A 20,961-nucleotide genomic window follows, 5' to 3' on the forward strand; every position below is an offset into this window, starting at 1 on the left:
TTGAGGTTTAAAAAAAAGTCCGCAGTCATCTTAAAATTAATATTCTATCTCCACTGCAGTGTCTGGCAGTAAAATTACATTTTTAAAAAGACTACAAAACTTGAGAAAACTCAAGCTCCCAGAATTCCTTTTATCACTTCCGTGCATACGGGTTGTCTAAGGGACAGTTGCACGGGTGGACTTCCTTTCGCTCCGACATCTTGACGAGGAAACATGGTGAGGCTACGGATAACACGTTTTATTTAGGAAAATAAAACATTTAAGTGACTTTATTGTGTGTGTTTGAGCCTCCAGTTTTCCGGAATGACCCTTTGGAACAATGCAGGTCATTTGCTTCGATAAAGGTCGTAGGATAATGTTTATAACTAAGAGTTTACGTACTGTGAAGGATGCTAGCTGGTTTGCTAGACGCACCACGCTTTCATCTGCACGGAGCCGACAGAAAGCTAGCTGGAAGATATTTACGCCAATCGTAGCTCGTATTGAAATAATAAAACTAATAAATTATTACGAGCTCTAGCTAAATCATTGCTAGGAGACATAAGGGTAGAAACGACAGCATTTGTGGTTGGCTAATCATTGGGAGACAAGGCCGTGACACCAGATTGTGTGACCCATCGTATTTCTGCTTCAGTTTAGATGATCAACAGTCATCAATATTCTTCACATTTTTTAATAAAGATAATTTGGCCCCTTGTATAGGATGATAAGAAGGCACTTTCTTTTTGCTTTCTTTGACCTGATTTAAGTTGACGAGCTTCTGCATTGTGTCGAGAAACTTTTTAGTTATTCTTTTAAGTTTATAGTTGATTTATGGAGTGATGTCTTTCTTTCTATCTTCCTACTGACTTGAAATTTAAACTTTTGGCCAGCAAAAAATTTTTGCACAGTTAGCTTTCTTTGCCAATAATCAATGTCTATCCTATCTGGCACTGACCTCTCAAATTACACTTGCGTTTCAAAATCCATTTACAAAACAAAATTAAGCAGCTAGGCATTTTGCCAAGATTAAGATTTACATTGTAAGATTATTCATTAGTCTTCACACTTGTTAAATATGTGTACAAATAAATGGTTCTCTTTGTAAAACTAAACCTGAAAACGTGAACTTACAAGTATTTTCAGAGTTTATGCTATATTTCATCATGTTACAAGGCTTAATATTATGACGAAATCCATTTAAAATCTTATCCAGATCCCATTGCTTCTGTGTTGTTGTTTTTTTGTGATGGTGGCTGTTTTTTTTTTTGTTTGTTTGTTTTTTTTACCTCAGGGGTTTCTGTTGGGGTGGCTTTTCTGTTTCTGTACAGAATTAACTGAGTTTGAGATCTGCTTTGTGTTCTAATTACCTAAACATTGACTGTATTATAATTTATTACTTAAAGATTGTCAGATTTAGGACAAACGGATAAACAATTAATCAATGGCAATCTTTTGATACTGGACCAGTTATTTGGTTATTGACATTTTCTTCTGCTACTTTATGTTAATTGTGTGAATTAACAGAGCTGTTGCTTCGTAACTCAGTTTTTTGTTTCAAACCCAATAATCATAATGAACATCAAATCGGGCTCTGCACACATGTATCTGTAGGGTGAGCATGAGGTCTGTGTGAAGAATTTTAATTTGATGCTTTTTGCTCCCAGCCTCCTAAACAGGACAAGAAGAAGGACACTGGGAAGTCCAAGAAGGACAAGGACCCAGTCAACAAGTCTGGAGGCAAAGCCAAGAAGAAGGTGAGAGCGGTGGTCAGCCTTTATCTAAACCTCAAAACAGACACTAAATGTTTGAATGTAACACGATCCCTTTGCTACTGAGCAGAAGTGGTCCAAGGGAAAGGTGAGGGACAAGCTCAACAACTTGGTCCTCTTCGACAAGGCAACCTACGACAAGTTGTACAAAGAAGTTCCCAACTACAAGCTCATCACCCCCGCCGTTGTGTCGGAAAGGCTGAAGATCCGTGGCTCTCTGGCCAGGAACGCCCTCCAGGAGCTGCTCGCCAAAGGTACACCCCACCATCCAGCTCTGGCCGCTGTGCAGGTCCATTTGGGATGAGCAGGAAGTCATCTAAAGGGAATGTAGATAGTTTAAATTTGCTTGACTATTTGTTAATTAGTCCTATTTTAAGTGGGAAACGTAACAGAGAAGGACATAGATGCTGGAATTAGTCAGTTTGTAGAAGGTGTTATAGCAACCTTCTACGGACTTGCTATAACAAAAGTGTCTTTAAAAGCCATAAAGTGTTGGAGTTAATCATGTCAATTTTAGGCCTTAAAGTATCTTAAGTATGTGCAAAGTTTCCACGAAATGATATATAATTTTGTCTGAAATGTGTTGGTGTGTTCTTCCACTGCGTCATTTCTTTTCATTGTGAAGAATCTTTGAGAAGTGCCGTAGAACTCTGATGTGATTTTACTAAACAATGACATTGGTCAGCTTAAAGTACTGCAGTCACATCAGAGTCAAAATACCAAGTTAAGGTGATGATTACATCTGTGTTGCAGATGTACGTTTAATATGATTTTTGGAGTAATTAGGTTAACTTTTTGTATTTCTAGTTGGTTTTGCACTTTAGTATTAAGAGCTTGAAAGGATTTATTTCCTTAATGTGAAGCACAGAGACAAAGATGGCACAAAATGAGATTTACTGAGACAATAAAAATTCTTTCAAATTGACAAGCAGTCATCAGTGCTGCCGATCAGCTGCCATGTCTATCATATTTCATTCTTCCTGTTTCAAATCACATTTATTCCCTCTGAGTTGTTTTGACCTCTTTTAAAATATAAAATGCTTGATTAAAGCAGGTTTTACACAGAAAAGGTGACTTTAGAACAATTAATGATTGTCATGTCTTATTTTTTGTTCCTAATAATTTTTACTTCTCTAGCGAGAACTGCAGCTATAACCGGTATATCAGCTTGTGTCATTGACTGTACATCTGTCTGTCTTTTAATGATCAGCATGTTTAGCTTTTTACAGCCAGAGAGAAATAGTGGTCACACTGACCTGCGTACACATGCTATGAACAGCTTTACGAGTCATTTAAATCTGACACCTTCAAACTTCAGGGTCAGGCTGACTGATGGAGCAGCAGCCTGTGTGTTTTATTTGAATGTGTCAGCTGTTCCTGCTGTGTTACTCTGACATTTTCATACTTCATTGTGAGTTGACTACACACGGATTCTAACAGGGATATAAAAAGGATGATCTGAAGTTATTCCTGTTTTGTCTTGCAGGCATGATCAAGCTGGTGTCCAAACACAGAGCTCAGCTGATTTACACACGTAACACCAAGGGTGGAGATGAGGAGGCAGCAGCAGCAGAGAAAGCATAACCAGGTACAGCAGGAGACTGGACTTCTCCGCACATCTCACCATGTAGTGTATGTAGTGTCTATTCTAACCTACCTTCTTTTTTCCTTTTGCAGGTTCTCCTGTGTGCGTTTCCTGCAAGCTGTTTGTAATGAAAAGTGTAATAAAATTGTAAAGACAAAATGAGTTTGTCTGTGTTTCTTAAACTAGATTTGTTTTCCTGGGTCTCACTGTTGCCAGAGTCACCTGATGAGTCTTTGATTCATCTAAGCATTTACTCACATTTACGTGGGTATCTATTGTTTTTTAGTTGGCAGCTGACGGGTCTTAATACTTGTATGCATGAATGAGTGGACAAGCATTAAATGCAGAAGGTATTAGGCTGAAACTAAAGGAGATGCTCCTTCAGTCTGACAGCATCGATGAAACATTTTGAAAAATTATATCAAAATAAAATAAGTAGGAAAAATAACATTGCAAAAAAAGTTACCATCAAAAATATGATCACTAAAAAATAAGTATCTTTTTCAGTATTTAAAACTTTCTACATAATCTACTGTAGACTCAAGGGATTTATTGCGTCTGCTTATCATGCTTAATCTTTTAAACATTTTTGGTTCCTAATATAAATTCAGTTGTGTACACTAACACAACTGAATTTAAAACTATTCCCTCAACTCATTGATGATTCCATAAATGCTTTGTTTGGCAATAAAAAGCATCTGGCTTTGGAGGTTTATGGTTTGTTGATAACGGCATGAAAAGAAACTCAAATGTTTGCTCAGGGCAATTGATGTGCAGGACTTTGGTGATGGATGATGCTAACCGTCCCTTTGTCACCGCGCAGCATTCCCCCGAGCACCGAACCAAACAAACCGCGGGGTTTACGCCTTCGACATGCATGCAACATCCATCAGGTCCTCCAACACTCGGCCTGTAAAGAAAACAAACAGAGCTGCATTTGTCTTTTCATTCTGGCTGTCCAGCACAAACTTCACATTTTAAAATGAATTTCAACATTTGCAATGGCTCTCCACTAGTGGATTTAGGACATTTTACTCATTTTAAATTCAAGTTAAAATATTAGAAGAATCAATCTGCAGTATCCTGGCTGCAAAATAAGTCAGTTTCAGCATTCAATCTTGTGTTCACACCTGCTGTCAATTACAGGCCTGATTAGAAGTGAAAAGAAGCTCAGCAGTAGGATTTAAAAATGACATTAAGACAAGGTAATTGTAATGTTTAATTGTTTTAGAAGAAACGTTATCAGGAAAAAATTAAACTGTCCCAAAGGTATGATATAAAACGCATTTTGCCTCCCAAGTGGCTCAGCAGAGCAAAAATAACAGAACGAGGAAGCTCAATTAAATTCAGCTCTCTCTTTACCATAAACTTCACATCTTTTATTAGGTCAAGATGTTCTTTTTCACTGACCATAGGCATACAGACTGTTACTCTTGTCCAGTCGGACCTTTTTCCTTTTCAGCTAGTTTAGTTGATGTCACGTCTGATTTGCTCCTACTAGCATTAGACCTAAAAAAAAAGCTTCAGTCAAGCTTAATTATTCAAAAACAAAACATCTGCAAATGTTCCATGAAATACAAAACACTGTTTTTATCATTGTGACAGACTGGTGACGTGTCCAGGGCGTACCCCGCCTCTCTCCCAGAACTTTAGCTGGAGAGAGGCACCAGCACCCCTCCTGACCCCACTAGGGACAATGATGTTGGAAAATGGATGGATGGATGTTTTTATCATGTCATGTGATAGAACCAGAATGAATGGAGATTTTTTTTTGTTGATTTATGAATAAAAGGCTGCTTTTGAAGTTACTGATGGATTTTCACTAAGAAGTTCAGTAGCTCTGTAAGAATTATGATTCCACTAACCAAATTTCTCGTATGAGTTCAGTAACCCACACTTCCCACTGGCTGAGCGATCAGGAAGCTCATCTTAATGCCGAGAGCCACGACTGAAGTCTCAGATTAGAAGGTACTTGATCAGACTCTGGGCTGGGCAGTGAAAGTGACACAGAGCATGAAAAACAGCTGCTTTTGTTCATTGCGGATGGCTCTGTCTGTGTGTGTGATGGAAACTCTGCCCTCTCCTCCTCTTTCCATTTTTGTCTCTCTCTCTCTCACTCAGAACCCCACTGACGGTGATGTTTAAATGTCTGGAGGACAGAGTCGGAGTGGGAGCGCCGTCTCGCGGCGATCAGCCTGGATGCGTCTCCCAGCTCTGGATTTATGGCACGCAGCTGTTGAGCGCCTGACAGACGAGTGAGGAGCTCGAGCGCTGCTGCCTCTCAAGCTGCTGGGAGCAGCTCAGGATCTGCTGCTTTGGAAAAAGGATTGCCGTGCCTCAACACGCAACCGTGAGTAGCTTGGACCGTTTTTATTCCTCGTCATTTGTCGTGTGTGTCTCCTCTTAAAATGAATCTTAAAGGGTTTTACAGTGCTGACCTTTAACCTAATAAGTGTGGTTTAAAGGTTTCGTCCACCTTAGCGTTTTATGTGTTGCGCTGTGATAACTTTCCATTCCGCTCAGAGGTTTCCTGGGATTTGGAAAGTATGTTTTTAGTGAGCCGGCTGTGAGCAGTTTTACCATACATGGCCAACAGAAGTGAAACACAAAAATAACTCACTGTAAGTCCTTACATTAATCTTGTAGACTGTAGTTTTACACTGCTTGGTTAGTATCAGGTATTGCCTCTGAGTCTGTAGACCATATTGCTTCTTTTTTTTAAATGTAGTTCACAACACTTGCGTCCTATTTTTAGAAATGAAGGCATCATAGGAGAGCATTGAGACTTGACACCAGCTATCCTCTATACACACAGAGTGAACTTCAGCCCCGGGCTCAAGTATTTTCCTTCCTCTACACATTTAATTGTTGCTAACCAGCCAAAACCTCTAGCGCATGATTTGTTCAAGTTTTAGCTCATGTGGAAACCTGGATCACAGCCCGGACCTGAGGATTTGAAGTGATCATATCCTCAGTCTCATCCAGAGGCCAGAAATCATCAGGGAGACACATTTATCCATTCAATGCATTAGAACCCTGGATCTCAATCGTTTAACGGCAAGTTAAAACTAAGGTTTACAAGTACACATAGACATTTTACGTCAAAAAGGGCATAGACTTTTTTCCCTATCGGAAACTGTCATCTATTTGCGCTGTGTGTTTCATATTTGAGTTTGAAACTAACAGATTAACTTAGAAATGGTCAGATTTTGTGCTAAACTCTGCGCACACTAAGCATTCCTGGCAGTCTGGCAGCGAGGCTCTTCAGGGAGTGTTTATTTGGGTTGCTATGGAGGGATCAGCCTGCGGTTTAAAGCCTGGTGGCAGGACTGAAAGTGGAGCTGAAGGGCGCATCAAACGGATCCAACCTTTAAGACGCCGCCTCCTCCTTTATTTTCCAGCAGCTGAATGCACAAAGGCCTCTTAATGTGTTCATTTAAAGTAATTACACTGGATTCCAGCAAAATTCATTAACCATCATAATGAACAAACCAAGGGCTCATTCGCTTAAAGTTCCTGATCTGATCAAGGTGTGAGCACACCAAAAGCTGCTGGTGTTAATAGATTTAGCTCTGGGATATTGAAATGGGTTTAATTGGGAAAGTGTTCTTCTCTTTCAGGCCTCAGTGGAGATCCCTGGAAATGGCAGACATTTAAACGTGAATCGATCCATGCTCTCGAAATCAGCAGATGACGGTTTTTAACAGATTTTCCCTGCAGATTCAACCTCTAAACCTGAGTCATTCACACAGATATGATTAAAAAAATATAAACAAGGTGAGATACATGCCAGGAAAAATCCAGGAATTTCCACATAACTTATTACTTATCGGGAACGCTGCACGTCTCCCCCCCCGTGAAGATATTGCAGTTATTTTTTTCCTCCTATTTGGAGGCAACATTCATTTATTTGTTCATGAAAGAGGGGCTATTCATCACTGCTAAGCTTGCAGGGCATGTGACAGGTCCTGTGGAGATGCAGATTTGGTCATAGAAACACTTTCAGCCTTTTATGCCTTTAACACACACTCTCCAAGTGTTTACTGCAGGCAGAGAGAAACAAGCTGGCCCTCTGAGAGCTGGGAGCCAGCTCCTCTGCTTTTATCTGTCAGCCCTCGCTGTGCAGCTGGAAAAAGAAGTTTACCTTCATTATTTGCAGAAACTTTTTTTTAGCCTGTCGGTACAGTTTGCCGCTGCATGTTAATTCAGCTTCCGGCCGTATCAACAACGGCCCATGGGGCCCACAGAAAGACGATGTGCTCGGCTGAGCATCTGTTCCTGTCGGGGAAGAATTACTTTTCAGCTTGAGGAGTGTTGGTTTCAACATGATGGAGCGCAACCTAGCTGTGAACACAAGATCCAACATCTGTGCTGTGCGTAAATCAGTGAAGCTGTGTTGAGAAAACACCGCTAACACAAGACGTCTTTGTTTGGCTGAAGATCTGAAGCAGTTTTGTCTTTATTTTCTACCCGTTCTGGGTGGGTTTTTGTTGACTTGTAATAACCCAAAGCTGACAGTGTTTCCCCCCAGCTTTTCTCCTCAATGACAGCAGTGTTCTCTGCAGCTATTTTTTGGTTATTATTACAGATCTATCAATAGAAACTGACAGAGCTCCTCTTTCACTGCAGCCCTGTCAGGCTTTCAGCTTCTTGGACACACACTTGCCTTGTCTCAGTGAAATCTTCCCCCATGGTTCCTTGTTGTCACCTTGTCAGGTGGTCCAAATGCGACGACTGGGGTCTCTCCCAGAGGAGTCAGCAGTCCGAGCCTGATCTGACCTCACGTGACCTGAGCACAGGAAACGAGTCCTGGGTTGCAACTTAAACCTCACTGTGATTCAAGACACAGCGTCTTCCTGTACCAGATTCATCCTCACAAACTTTTTCTCACTTTATGACCACAATCTTGTTTTTTTTTTTTAGTTTTTTTTTTAATTTTACCCAGGATGATACATGGTTACCTTTACAAATATAGGAGAGTCTTGGCAAAATCACAGAAGCTCAGTCAAGCTGAAGAGAAGTAGTGAGCATCAAATTTCAAATATTGCCATAGATTCTCAGCTGAATTTAGATCTGCTCTTTGACTAGGCCATTCTACTGCATGATTTGATCTAAGCCATTTCATTGTAGCTGTGGGTGTATGTATACAGTTGATGTTCTGCCTAGCTTTATCCATTTTCCTATCAAATCTGACCAGGTTCCCTTTGAATAAAATCATCCCCACAGCATGATGCTGTCACTATGGGTGACATTTGGAAGATAATGTACATTGAGTTTTCTGATGCACATGTTTTGTTTTGCGTTTACACCAAAAAATTGGTTTTTGGTTCCAATAGGCCAAACACCTCTTGGCTGCTTGTTTTATGCTCACCTCATGTTTTGTGTAGGTTTAATGCTGAGCCATATTCTTTCCTTTTCTGGATAAAGGACTGGACAGTGCATTGGGATATTCACAGCTTTAGAATCAGTGTTTTCAGTCTTCAAATTTGCTGTAATACAGACCGCTACAGGCCCACAGTCATTCCAATATCTCGGAAGAATCTTGAATAATTTGTGTTGCAACATTTAATTTACCTTTGGGTTTAATAAAGTAATTTTCAGTTGAATTGAATATTGTTTAAAAACTGACTTAAACTTCTCCACAACTTTCTCCTCAACTTTCCTGCTGTTGTTTGGCCATTTTAAAACCCTGTATAATTATCATTCCACTTAGCAGCCTTGCTCCACTTTGTGTTGTTCTATTAAATAAAATCATTTTGGAAGTTCTCGCTGCATCGACACTTATCAAGCTGATACTGTAAGCAGAAAGTGCTTCTGTTCTGCATTAAGTTGCATTTTCCTTTTCCCCTTTTCAAAAGGTGCTGGAAATTGTGTAAAGTTCTGTGTTGGCACCGCCTTTATAAAGCCACAGTGCCCGAGCGCCGGGCTCATGAATCACAGACTGCACAGTGTGTGAGTGAAGCATTATGTGGATGTCTCATTAGGCGGGGTGCATTTATAAAGCCAAGCTGACAGGCTGGAAAGTATATTGGATATAAACATTGTGTGCTTAAAATCCTGCAGTAATGGAAACTCAGTGTCAAAGATGAAAATTCACCAAAATTACTGTATTCAGTAACCCGAGACCACAACCGCAGGAAAGATGACGCACGTTTCTTCACAGATTCCAACGTTCATCAATCTCCGTAATGCTGCTTGTTTTTGTTTTGTGTGTAAGCTCCAGTTTTAGTGATAAAGAGGGCAGTACATTTATTTCAAACACTCTTCCGTATCAGCAATTTCAACCAAATATCTGATGCATTAACTGTCATAACAAACAGGTGATGCAGCATTCTGCAGGGATTATTTATCAATGCTATTAATGGCAATGATTGCAAGATGAACAATGCTGCAAAAAACTGTAGAAGCTGCTTCTCGCTTTAGTACTAAAGAGAAAAAGAGAAAGATTGTTAAATACGTTTTTGTGTTAAACCTTATTTGTTGACGATCGATATTGAGGGTGATTTTTTTTTTCTTATTGCTCGGCACTAATTAACCTATAAATAATCACACAATCTACTTATGATTAATTATGCAAAGAAACCGAAACAAAAACATGAAATAACTTCAAACTAATAATTAGTTAAAGAGAAATTCCAGTGGAAGCTGAGAATTAAGTTTTAGACTATTAGTGCATGATTTAAAATCCAACTTTCTCTTCTCTTCCTGAAGTTTCAATGCAAGATTCTGCACATAGTTTTATCCTAAACATCCGACATAACTTTAAGTTTGGAGAGAGAAAAGAAAAGAGCGTACTTCAAGTGAACCACCTCGGGTCAGTCAGCATACCACCAAAATAAAACCGATAGAAAGCTCCTCACTTTGGTCCGAAATAAGACTGTTGTGTCTCGTCTCTGCAGATGTTTGTGTGTTTCCGCTACGTGAACCAGATGTGGCATCAAACCGGCCAGGTGGGTCAGACACCTGGCCTGGTCCAGTTCCCATGCTCCAAGCAAATCTTAAGCAGTACAAAAAGCCATTTTGTTAGGCATGCTTTTGTTTCATCTCTACCACAGGTTTGTGAAGGCAAATCAAATAAGTCCTGCTGGAACTCCAAAGGAGTGAAATTGGAAAAACGAAAAAAAAAAGCAGAACAAAAGGGAATTCTAAATACAATAATGAGGCTTGAAATCCATTGGCCAATCTTCTGAATTTCTCTCTCTGTGAGTCCATCACTCTGTGCGTCCAAACTCAGCCACAGGCTCTCCCTGCAGTCGTTACGTAATCAGGCCCTAATAGACCCACGAGAGTAGATGTTTGTACAGCATTAGCCACGTTGCATTGGATAGCTATAAAGAAAAAACAGTTTGATGAGGTAAAACTTTCTGACTGAAAGCAACATTGTTATCCAAGGTCTGACGTGCACCTTGTAACTTTCTGAGCAGAAAATTGTGTACTATGAATGCAAATAATGCATTCATAGTACACAATTCTTTACAAAGGAATGTCTGCTCATGAATTAATAATGTAGTTCATCATGGTAAAGGCCTTCTGCAAAAGTTTTTGCCAGAGAGTAAAATTTCTCCAAAAGGTCAGATTTCTTCAAAACTTCTGTATTTCTACAAATTGTCGACAGCATTTAGAAAAAAAAGCCTTTGTGTGTGTTTATTGATTTATGCTGTGCAAAGCCTCTGGACGTTGGTGCCAATGTTTTCTTCAAAAGAGCTCATGTCCTTGTACATTATTTAGTCATCACTTCTAAGTGTTATTGAAATTATTTGATTATTTTAAAACAAAACACAACAATGTCTCTTATACAGCAAATTGTCATTTACTTTGTTAAATGTTTTAAGTTTTCCCCACATTCTCTCAAATTGTCCTTTAACAGCATCTGAACAGCAGAAAGGACATTTCTAAGAACCCAAGGGAATTATAAGCATAACTCTTTAACCAGGCAAGAAAAATAAGTTTCATCCTGATCCTGTCCCTACTGACAAAAAGCATCCCCACAGCATGATACTGTATAATTATATATATATATATATATATACAATATATATATATATATATACAATATATATATATATATATACAATATATATATATTGAACTCTATGAAAGCTATTCTATTATTATATAACCTAAACCTCCTCTAAAGAAGTTTCTTTCTGACCGTTTGGTGTGTTCGTAAGTCTCCATGTTGCTGTTGGCTTTTAATGTTCTCAAACAACAGAGGTCTTCACTTTACAGATGGATTTATTTAGGATTTATTCAATTATACTCAGCTGGCTTCTGTTTACTTATACGTTAATGTTTGGTTAAAACGTCATACCAATATTCATAAAAAATTGTAAACAATCTATAATTTTCCTTACATATCACAATTATTTGTTGGCAAGTCAAGAGAGACCAGTTAAAGTTTGTAACAAGGCAAAAGGGTGAAGCAGTGGGATTTTTTTGCAAGCCACTGTATTCATTGATTATTTTTTAAGAGAGTTTTGTGTTTTGTTGAGGTTTGGTTGGGTTTCTCTCCACCAAAGCGTCTTCAATCTTTCATCCCTGACTGATGTCACGGCATGCCATGTTCAATCTGACTTAAAGCATCTGTTTTCTCTTGCCTGTGTACCTGTCAACATGTGTTGTCCTCATAAAGCAGATGGTTCGGGAGCAGTATGTCAGCACCACCCAGGGCGTCAGCGCCCCCCGGCCCGTGCCCGACCACATCTACAAGATCGGCATCTACGGCTGGAGGAAACGCTGCCTCTACCTGTTTGTGTTGCTCCTCATCGTCATCCTGGTGGTCAACTTTGCCCTCACCATATGGATCCTCCGGGTGATGTGGTTCAACGCGGTGCGCGCTGCTCACATTTTCCGTTCCATTTCACTGCTCCTCTAGAATACACTTTAAATTCTCTGTTACTTTCTTCACCTAGTCCACTAACATTAGACGCACATTGCAGCAAAGGCGTTTTCACCATTAGCTTGTTTAAAGAGGACAGTGCAAGTGCTATTTCAGGGAGTCTTTTCAGCTTTCTGTCTCAAGTCCAGATGGCAACTGCAGATTTATGAAGAAACAAGAGATGCACCAAGCAGCCTCACACACATACTCATATATTTATAGACATGCTATTTATTTAATTAAGAGTCTGCCCATGAGCCCAGACCCGAAGTCTTAGAAGAAATATCACAACAATCAAAGCAGTGAATGTGAATATTTAAACTCAGCTGAAGCCTATTTTGTGTTATTTTATTCATTACAATTAAGATTAAAAGATTATTAAAATCTTTTTAATAGATTTAAAATCTTTTAAAATCTTTTTAATAAAAGAGATTAAAACAAAGTCATTTATTTTAGGAAGGGATGGGACTCCTCCAAGTACACCCCGATGGAGTAAAGCTGGAAGAAGGCGAGTCTGAGTTTCTTTTCCCGGTCTATGCTCAGGAGATTCACTCCAGAGAAGTAAGATCAACATAAACACTCACTTTATCTCCCACATTCCTCCTCGTTGTCTGATCTCTCTCCTCATCCCTTCTACCTTCTGCTTTCCAATTAATCGTCAAACTGTTGTTTGCTCAGCCTAGCAGCCCGACAGCCTGCCCATTATTTCATCCTGTTTACTAAACGTTAAACTGGAGTGAGAGTTGGAAATGTGCTGCTATCATCTGAATCTGCAGACACTCGTGCAGATATTGCCTAGCCTTAGCCAGGGTGCTGCATATTTCTCAGTGCAGCTCTTGTTTTTTTTTTTTTTTGTGTGTGTGTTTTTTTTTGTGGGGGAACGTGTCAGAACAAACTGGATTTGGCAGTCCCACGCAGTGCACATGGCGAAGCGCTCAGCTCCCCATTAACCTCAGGGATATTTGTGGTGGGGAGTAGTTTATGGCCTGCCTCCTAGCAGCAGATGGGAACACTTTGCTGCAGTTGTTTGCATGTTATGGCTTTTCTTGCTCATAACAACAATTTTTTTAAGGCGTTTTTTTTTTTTTTTTCTTCACAACTCTCATTAAAGAGGCAATACATCCCTCATTTATGGATGGGCACATTCTCTAATGTATTATATGGCTATCTAATGAGACTCAGTGACTCACGTCGCCGTCCTTCGTCTTTTGTATGAGAAGTTTGTTACATGGATCATTTTTATAAAAGCGTCTTCCTCGCAGCACAGAAACAGAAGTGATTTAATGCAGGGCGGCTTTCTGTTCATGAAAGGCTCATGTTTTCTGTCTGCTGATACAAATTACAGGCTGCTTTTGTCACCTTGTGCAAACATTGCTGCAAAATGGTAAGAAGCAGTGTGCTTAAAAACAAACTATTTCACAGTTTGTCTAATGTTACCCAATTTATTAAATGTTTGACATGTTAATGAACTCTTTTTGTGAGGAGACTGAAAAATCTGTCAGTGTTAAGGAGTCAACTGTATAAAACGAAACGATAAATAACTGTAGAAAAACACCAAAACAATTGTTTTCCCTCTGATGCATAATTGTGTGTTTTCTGATGTTTATCTAATATTCAAATGCTTACTATTCACTCATGTCTTGCTTTGACATTTACAATTTACCAATAAGAGATATACTGTATTTATAGTTGCGGTGAAGTTAATTCTAAATCATGTCAGCCAATTTCCACACATGCTCCCCTATTTATTGAATGAATTCATCCTCATTCAATACAGCTTCAAGGAAGAAAAGAGCAAAAATCAAACTTCTAGTTAAAGTTCAAGCCTTGCCAGCAAATAGAAAGCTGATGAGGATGAGAGCTGGAATCAAGATGGTTATGAAGGTAGTGAGTGTGAAGTACAGATATCAGACATTTCTGGTACAGTGCACAAGTGTTCAGTGGGTGGTGTGATTCCTACCTTCTCTTTGAGGCTGATTCATTCTATGAATAGAAGTAAATGTATGGAGATTAAGAGTAAATACAACCTAAAAATATGCTTTACTAGATGAATATAAACGACATATTTTAGCGATGACTTTAACTTTACTATATTCAAATGTATTTGTTACACAATTGAGATTAAAACTGAATTTTTTTATAAAATGTCTCCTTAATATGTTCATTTCAGTTGGTTGAGCCACAGTGACGAGATGCCCTAACAAAATGAGTTTCTCATTTTGTTTTGCTGCTAAAGCTGCTGAATATGTTAATGGAATAAATAGTGTTCAAACTGATAAGTTTTCTATTTCTTTTGCGCATCATTATGGTACAACGTAGCCTAAAGGCAACAAACTCCCATAACATATAAAAACACCCCAGACCTTTTTTTTTTTCTAACTGGCTAAATAGATTAACTCGTTAAATGTGTGTTTTTGTTGTTTAGAGGCTGAAAACATCAGGAACAGCTTTAGTGACACTTATGGCGACAGCAGAGGGAACTCACTAGCAACATGTCGGAGCCATTTTTTATTTTAAAAAGACTCTATAGTATTTCAGTAGTTACCATGTTGGAGGCAAAGTGAAAGTTTTTCGTCATGTATGTGCATCCTGGTCATAAATGTGTTTATTTTACTTTATTTTGTTTGTTCTGGAGGCTATAAATTGTCTTTTTTTCCCTCTGCCTTCAGGACACTCCCCTAGTTGTGCATTCATCAGAAAATGTTTCCCTTAATGCCCGCCATGAGAATGGGAACGTTACGGGGAGGACATCTGTGGGTAAGAGGACGCATGTCTACACGGAGACAATCCCGCTCTCACACCTCACATTCGCATGATGTATGGGGGCGATAGTAAAGTCACTCATGTACTTGTCCTGCAGGGATTCCTCATCCTACATTAGCAGTGACAAGAAGCCATCTGTCAATTTATAATCTCTTAGACTTCCATTTAAAAGCCATTACAGGCAGTGTTCCTGTCTCTGGCAATGCTTCCGGATCATTCTGTCTTCCATGGAGGGCTCGGGGCCCGTGGAGGGTCATATTTGTACATCTTTTATAGCCACGTTAGAATGCTTTGTCATGATTAAAAGGCCAGCAAATGACCCAGCTAATTACTGTGTTCCACGATGCCATTATGTGTCCTTGATCGTTAAGTCGTAAACTGCATAGCCTGCATGCTCCCAGCCCCAGGAGCATGAAACTAAAATGCTTGTTAGAGAAGATTGTGTGTCGTTCACAAATGTAGACACAGGCGCCGAGTCAAATGTCTCACTGAGGGATCCACCTGCGGTAGAATCTACTCTCACAGGGCTGTGAACACAGCTGCAGTCAAGGGCAAAGAGACTGACCTGTGATGCGGCGCCCTTCAGTAAAACCCTAATGGTGTTACTCGTTTCTCTTAGGGTTGAATTCATCCACTTTGCTGATCACCTCAGCAATTCTAATAAGCTAGAAAATTATCTATGCAAATCTAAAAAGACTCGGAGTGAAAGGATGAGGTCAGTTTTGTTCATGTACCACTGCCAAACCCCTTTTAGGTGTTTTCTGTTACTGTTACAGGTCCCAAAGAGGCTCAGGGACACACTCACAACATGCTCTTAAACTCCCCCAACAACAACATGCTGTTCAGCGCAGATGGCGAGCAGACTTTGATTGGTCCGGACAAACTCCGAGTCACAGGTATGTGGGCGGATATCTATGCTTGTGAATGTAGCGCACACCTGTTGGCTGGCACTATTTGGAAAAAGATATCACACTCCTCAAATGTGACATCAATGACAGGTTGGGTTTGAAGGCAAAATGCTGAGCAGCAACCAACAAACTAAGGACAAACACAATGTGATTGTTTCCATGGTCTTTGGGTATAAATAGCAGAGTTTCATTAAAATGATCATCATTGTGACACATCCCTCAGTTTTAATCTACTTAATCTGCCCCAGTAACTTTTGATCTGCATTAGAGAACAGTGACTTACTGGAGCAACTGTGTGTGGAAAACTTGATTTTGGTTTGGAGGTTTTTTTTCTTTGCTTGCAACTCTTATGGAAATAATAATGCAAAACTAATAGAAAACAATTTCCCCTTTCAGAAACAATTTCATATTCAGGCACCAGTTGCCATTTGAATTTTGTTCAAGGTCTGCTAAACACTTTGCAAACATTCCACATTTACTGCCACCTTCAGTGAAGGTACCTATCAAGATTATCAAATTGAAAAGATGTAACTTCTACATTAGGCCTTTTTTTATAGCAATTACTTTTGGGGAAAAAAAATCTAAATTTATGAGGCATTTTTTCTTTATAAAATCAGCATTACCACAATTTCTAAAATTTCCTATTAAGCAGATTCAGCTGAATAATTGTTAAACCATATAGTAAGAAGAGCTGTCATTAATTGCCAGTATCTTCAGTTAAAAAAAATAACTAAAAAGTTTAAAACAATTGGAACAGCACAAAACAAGGCTTGATAAGGACTCCAACTTATCTTGGCACCAACAACAGTGAGGAGGAGGATGGTGGGAGAGGTCCAACATTTTTTATCCAAGGTTCACTGCAATAAATAAGGAGTTTGTTCAATACTACTAAGTTTTGTGTTTTGGTCAAATAAGCTAGCTTAGCTCTGTTTCACATCCAAGAAACACAGGGACATTGTTAGGGACCTTTCCAGAACACTGGGAATTGTTTGTTTTTGCAGCTTAATGGCCAAATCAACATACAGATGGTTTACCTAAACCTTCTTCCATGCCATCTTGTTCCCTAAACTTAAACCTTTTTGAAATGTGTGGGGTGAAGAGAAGCTGCAAAGTTTAACATGTTGTAAAAGACTAAAAGCTGAAAACTGTCCCAATGACAAATATGAAAGGTTGTTGGTTAGTAGAGTCATTGCTTCCTAATTCCTATTTGCCTTCTCAAATTTGTATGAAAATTTCAAAAGATTTATCTTTAAATTCTCTGTTATTCAGATTACACTGTTTTGCTCAGGCAGACCCTTTTTTTTATTAGATTTTTAAGCCATACAGTTAAATGCCTTTTAATGATCTCCCATGCAACTGAATTAGTATGCATAAATGCATTAATGCCGTACAGAATACAATCCATCATGTGCGGAGTTAGGGCTTGGAGTCAATAATCTGTATCATAAAACCACACAGAGAATCTTTTTACATAGCAAAGAGATGCAGGGTAACTATTTTCATATATTTCCGTCCTGCGCTCCGAATGTTTCGGCGTTGAGTGTTGATGTTGGTGTGTGCCACTGACCACAAACTGTGATGACTGATTAAACAGTGAGGCAGCTGATGGCTTCATTTTGCCCGGGGTCAGTTTGAGCCCTCAGTGTTATCTGTCTCTCCGTGTTGCTTCGCCCAATTTACCAAGAGTCAAAGTGAACCGACAGACTGCTTCTCCTTTTTAAAGTCAAGCTCAGAAACGCAGCACATAGGATGGCGCTTTAAAATCAGCTGGCATCATTCCCTGAAGATAAAGACTGTTAGCTCATTTTTATACCAAATACTAGTGAAAACCAATTAAACAAACCCTTAGCAATGTTCTGCATGTGTTTGCGAGAGCCTCCTCTTCCTTTGATGAATGGTGTGTATGTGCTGGTTTTCTCAGGTCCTGAAGGAGCTCTGTTCCAGCATTCTGTGGAGGTGCCGCTGCTGAAGTCAGAACTTTTGAAAGACCTGAAGTGAGGACCGCAGCTATAACATATCGTCACCTTCCTATAAACATGGCCTTTTATTGTCGATTATCGGAGATATTCAGCGCACAGGATTCATAGAGCCACAGCTTTACCCGCTCTCTTCATTGTCAGAATCAGTGCTGTTAATGAGATCACAGTGATCTCTTTGTAAAGCCCTGCTGTCTTCTTGTAGGCTGGAATGCCCGACCCGCTCTGTGACAATGGACGCACCAAAGGGAGTTCATCTCAAAGCTCTGGCTGGAAACATAGAAGCTGCTTCCAACATGGACGTCATCCTGCAGTCGACTTCAGGGCTGGTAAGAAACCAGTTTTACACTACCTGCTGACTTCTCTTCATCATCTTTCTTTAGGTCACCTGGGGAATGTATACACGGCATGCTTTTGGCAGGGAACATGCAGCTTTATACGTCCATGATCTCACTTGGCCGCACCGGGGAGCTCCGGCACAGTTTGACAGGAGCGCGGCTCTTTCAGGTCACTGAGCATTTACGTCTGAAACACCTTAGATGCTGCCCACAGAGAGCAGGTTCACCACTTTCACTTCATGCTGTAACTTACAGTGCTTTGCAAAAGTGTTCAGGGCCTCTTTGAACTTTTCCATATTTTCCCATGTGAAAATAACAAACCTTAACATATTTATTCAGGATTTTAAGTGAAAGACCAACACAAATAGGACAAAATTATGACGTAGAAGGAAAAAAAATAGAAATCTGAAAACGGTGGTGTGCCATTCTAATCAGCCGTTCTCAGTAATCGCTTTGTAATATTTCGCAGGACAGTTAAATGCACTGAATTTTCTTAAAGTGTATAAGAGTAAATGGGACTAAAAACAAATATATACTTCACTGTAAGACATTGCAACTTTTCCTCCACATCTATGTGGTGTTTTGTGCTGGTCTGTATCGAAAATGCTTTTAAAACAGTTTGTGATTTTAGCAGAGATAAAATGTGACAATTTTCTGAAGAATCTTTCAGTGAGTAGCATTTTGTATTTTTAAATTTATATTTTACTTTCCTCTGATCTTTGTGCTTCAGAAAGTTTATTCTATTTAGCGCCAATCAAACCTGCATTTGGGCTCAGTTGTGGTTTGGTTTCCATGTAGTTTGTTAGTAAACGGTTCTGGCTGAATGAAGGCCAAGTTAATCTCTACAGTCTAACTAACTGGCTAAACCACATAAAGTATTTATCTGATCATTAGGAATTAATTCCCAATAAAACAATACACCTCAATGATAGTCAGGCTTTATGGTGGAATATTTAATTTATTGTGATTTTATTTATTCCTTCTAGAATAAATCAGTGTGATAACCCAAACCGAATAATTAAAAAGACTTGAATTGCATTTTTTCCTTTCTCCTTTTTGCCACATTCTTTTTATTATAAAATTCTCAGGCATGAAATATCCTAATTCCATCATACTTATACTTGTGCATGTGTCGTATCTGATTGACCAAGATATTAATGCTGACCCAACTTGTTCTCCTCCCAATGCAGCTGGTGCTGGATGCAGAGACGGTGCGCATGCCAAGCCTGCCGCTGAGCAAAGGAGGCGTTTCTGGAAATACTCAGGATCTGTTTGAGGTCTGTGTCTGTCACAGTGGAAAGCTCTTTCTGTCCAAAGCTGGACGAACGTCCACCTGCAGCGAAAATCAGGACTGCTAGGTGGACTCTGACAGTCATCGATTTTCTTTCTCTCTCAAGAAGCATCTTTTGGGAGGCAACAAGCACAACTGTTTATATGGGGCTCAAGTTTTCTTCCTTTTCTTTTTTTAATGCTCAGACCCAAGTGGGTCTGCAATTTTCCCACTTACACATTAAGCTGTGTAAAAATTAAAAAATGCATCCTGCCACGCCCCGAAACACAGCCTCTTGCAGTTGAAGAAATGTGGGTCTATTGAACTATTGAAGTGATGCAAATTTGCGTTCCAGCTTAAAAATATGTGCATCACAGATTTATGAGAATGTTTTTACACATGCAGTATTATGGCTGGGCAATGAGGAGCTGGTAACAGCTTACATCCTATGCAATATTATCTTGTGGTGCAATAAATTAAGTTAATGCATATCAAGGCCTTGGAAATTTTAGTTAATGATGCCTTCATCCAATACTCCAAGCCCTTGGTATGTGAAGTTTTTTTTTTTTAGAATTTAGTGTTACTTTATTTAACTACAGGGGGGATTGGAAATGGTGGTTTGGAATTTTGAGTTTGCTATAGACAGTTTAGAGACTAGAGGGTTTTCTTTCCCTTCTTTTAAGTGAATTCTAAGTACAGTTATGTGAAGTGACTCTATCGTTGTTGCTCATTTTAAATAAGAAGAACCACATGATAAGTTCATCAACACATATAATGGATCTTTCTCATGGTATGTTTTGCCCATCTTATTTTAGAGCTCCTTATATAACCAAGGAAACCACAAGAAAGTCACAAACAGGCCTGTTTGTTAAATTGTCTAATATAAAGTCAAAGGAAGCTGGTAGAGACAGTGGAAACATTAAGTTTTACCACAGCGACTTGGAGGTAGAAACAAAACAAGAGTAACAAACCTTAGTCAGGGATATTTGAATGAATAAAGGAGGAAATGATTGTTTATAACTGAGTCAGTGCTGTGCATCAGATGTGTGTTCTTTTCACACATTGTGCAGACCAGGAGCTCAACATTTGCCTTCACTGTATGGATGGATTTTTTTTAAGGGTAAATGTTTTTGTAACGACGGTTTTTGTGAGTGAAGGATTGGTGTATTTTACATGCCTGTTTTTATTGCAGTTTTTTGTATTGATTGTGCTGTGTTGGCATTGTAATATGAAAATAAGGGAGAATAAAGGTGATAAGCAGTTCTCACCTCAGGTCTGTCATATTTTAACAAATGTAATGTTTATTCATTTTATATGTGAAATAAATGTTGGTTTGCTTTTATTTATTCTGTCGTAATTAATCCACCTTATTTTTAGAAATTGTATTTTCCTGTTTCGGATCCAATGACTCTTTTTTTTTTTTTTTTTAACTACAGATTTGATTCAGTGCCGAACAAAAATACAGCCGAAATGTGATCGCACATATTCTTGA

The 20,961-nt window shown here is 39.1% G+C and overlaps 2 protein-coding genes across 4 annotated transcripts; both read left to right on the forward strand.

The window, feature by feature from the left end:
- The first annotated feature begins 65 nt into the window (after nucleotides 1-65).
- On the forward strand, nucleotides 66-3,495 carry rps25 (ribosomal protein S25). The gene is made up of 5 exons (XM_028044928.1): nucleotides 66-216; nucleotides 1,647-1,736; nucleotides 1,822-2,005; nucleotides 3,238-3,339; nucleotides 3,429-3,495. The coding sequence occupies exons 1-4, from the start codon at nucleotides 214-216 to the stop codon at nucleotides 3,333-3,335; spliced, it is 375 nt and encodes a 124-aa protein (XP_027900729.1). The 5' UTR covers nucleotides 66-213; the 3' UTR covers nucleotides 3,336-3,339; nucleotides 3,429-3,495.
- Nucleotides 3,496-5,520: 2,025 nt separating this feature from the next.
- Nucleotides 5,521-20,811, forward strand: sgcg (sarcoglycan, gamma). Of its 3 annotated transcripts, none has more exons than XM_028044926.1 (8): nucleotides 5,521-5,686; nucleotides 11,972-12,112; nucleotides 12,671-12,775; nucleotides 14,884-14,971; nucleotides 15,754-15,873; nucleotides 17,807-17,879; nucleotides 18,067-18,190; nucleotides 19,390-20,811. In XM_028044926.1, exons 2-8 carry the CDS (start codon nucleotides 11,972-11,974, stop codon nucleotides 19,555-19,557), a joined length of 819 nt encoding a protein of 272 aa, XP_027900727.1. In that variant the 5' UTR covers nucleotides 5,521-5,686; the 3' UTR covers nucleotides 19,558-20,811. The 3 variants fall into 3 exon arrangements, with proteins under 3 accessions (XP_027900727.1, XP_027900726.1, XP_027900725.1); XM_028044925.1 differs by having other exon boundaries at nucleotides 5,522-5,686; nucleotides 11,969-12,166; XM_028044924.1 differs by having other exon boundaries at nucleotides 5,523-5,686; nucleotides 11,972-12,166; nucleotides 19,390-20,736.
- Nucleotides 20,812-20,961: the final 150 nt, after the last annotated feature.

The sequence above is a fragment of the Xiphophorus couchianus genome, chromosome 18, assembly GCF_001444195.1.
Source record: "Xiphophorus couchianus chromosome 18, X_couchianus-1.0, whole genome shotgun sequence".
Lineage (NCBI taxonomy): Eukaryota > Metazoa > Chordata > Actinopteri > Cyprinodontiformes > Poeciliidae > Xiphophorus > Xiphophorus couchianus.

Coding starts and splice junctions, on each gene's coding strand:
- sgcg (XM_028044925.1), top strand. CDS start 11,972: ATGGTTCGGGAGCAGTATGTCAGCACCACCCAGGGCGTCAGCGCCCCC. Junction 14,972..15,753: donor TACGGGGAGGACATCTGTGG/GTAAGAGGACGC, acceptor TTACTGTTACAG/GTCCCAAAGAGGCTCAGGGA. Junction 18,191..19,389: donor TGCAGTCGACTTCAGGGCTG/GTAAGAAACCAG, acceptor CTCCCAATGCAG/CTGGTGCTGGATGCAGAGAC.
- rps25 (XM_028044928.1), top strand. Junction 1,737..1,821: donor GAGGCAAAGCCAAGAAGAAG/GTGAGAGCGGTG, acceptor GCTACTGAGCAG/AAGTGGTCCAAGGGAAAGGT. Junction 2,006..3,237: donor CCAGGAGCTGCTCGCCAAAG/GTACACCCCACC, acceptor TTTGTCTTGCAG/GCATGATCAAGCTGGTGTCC.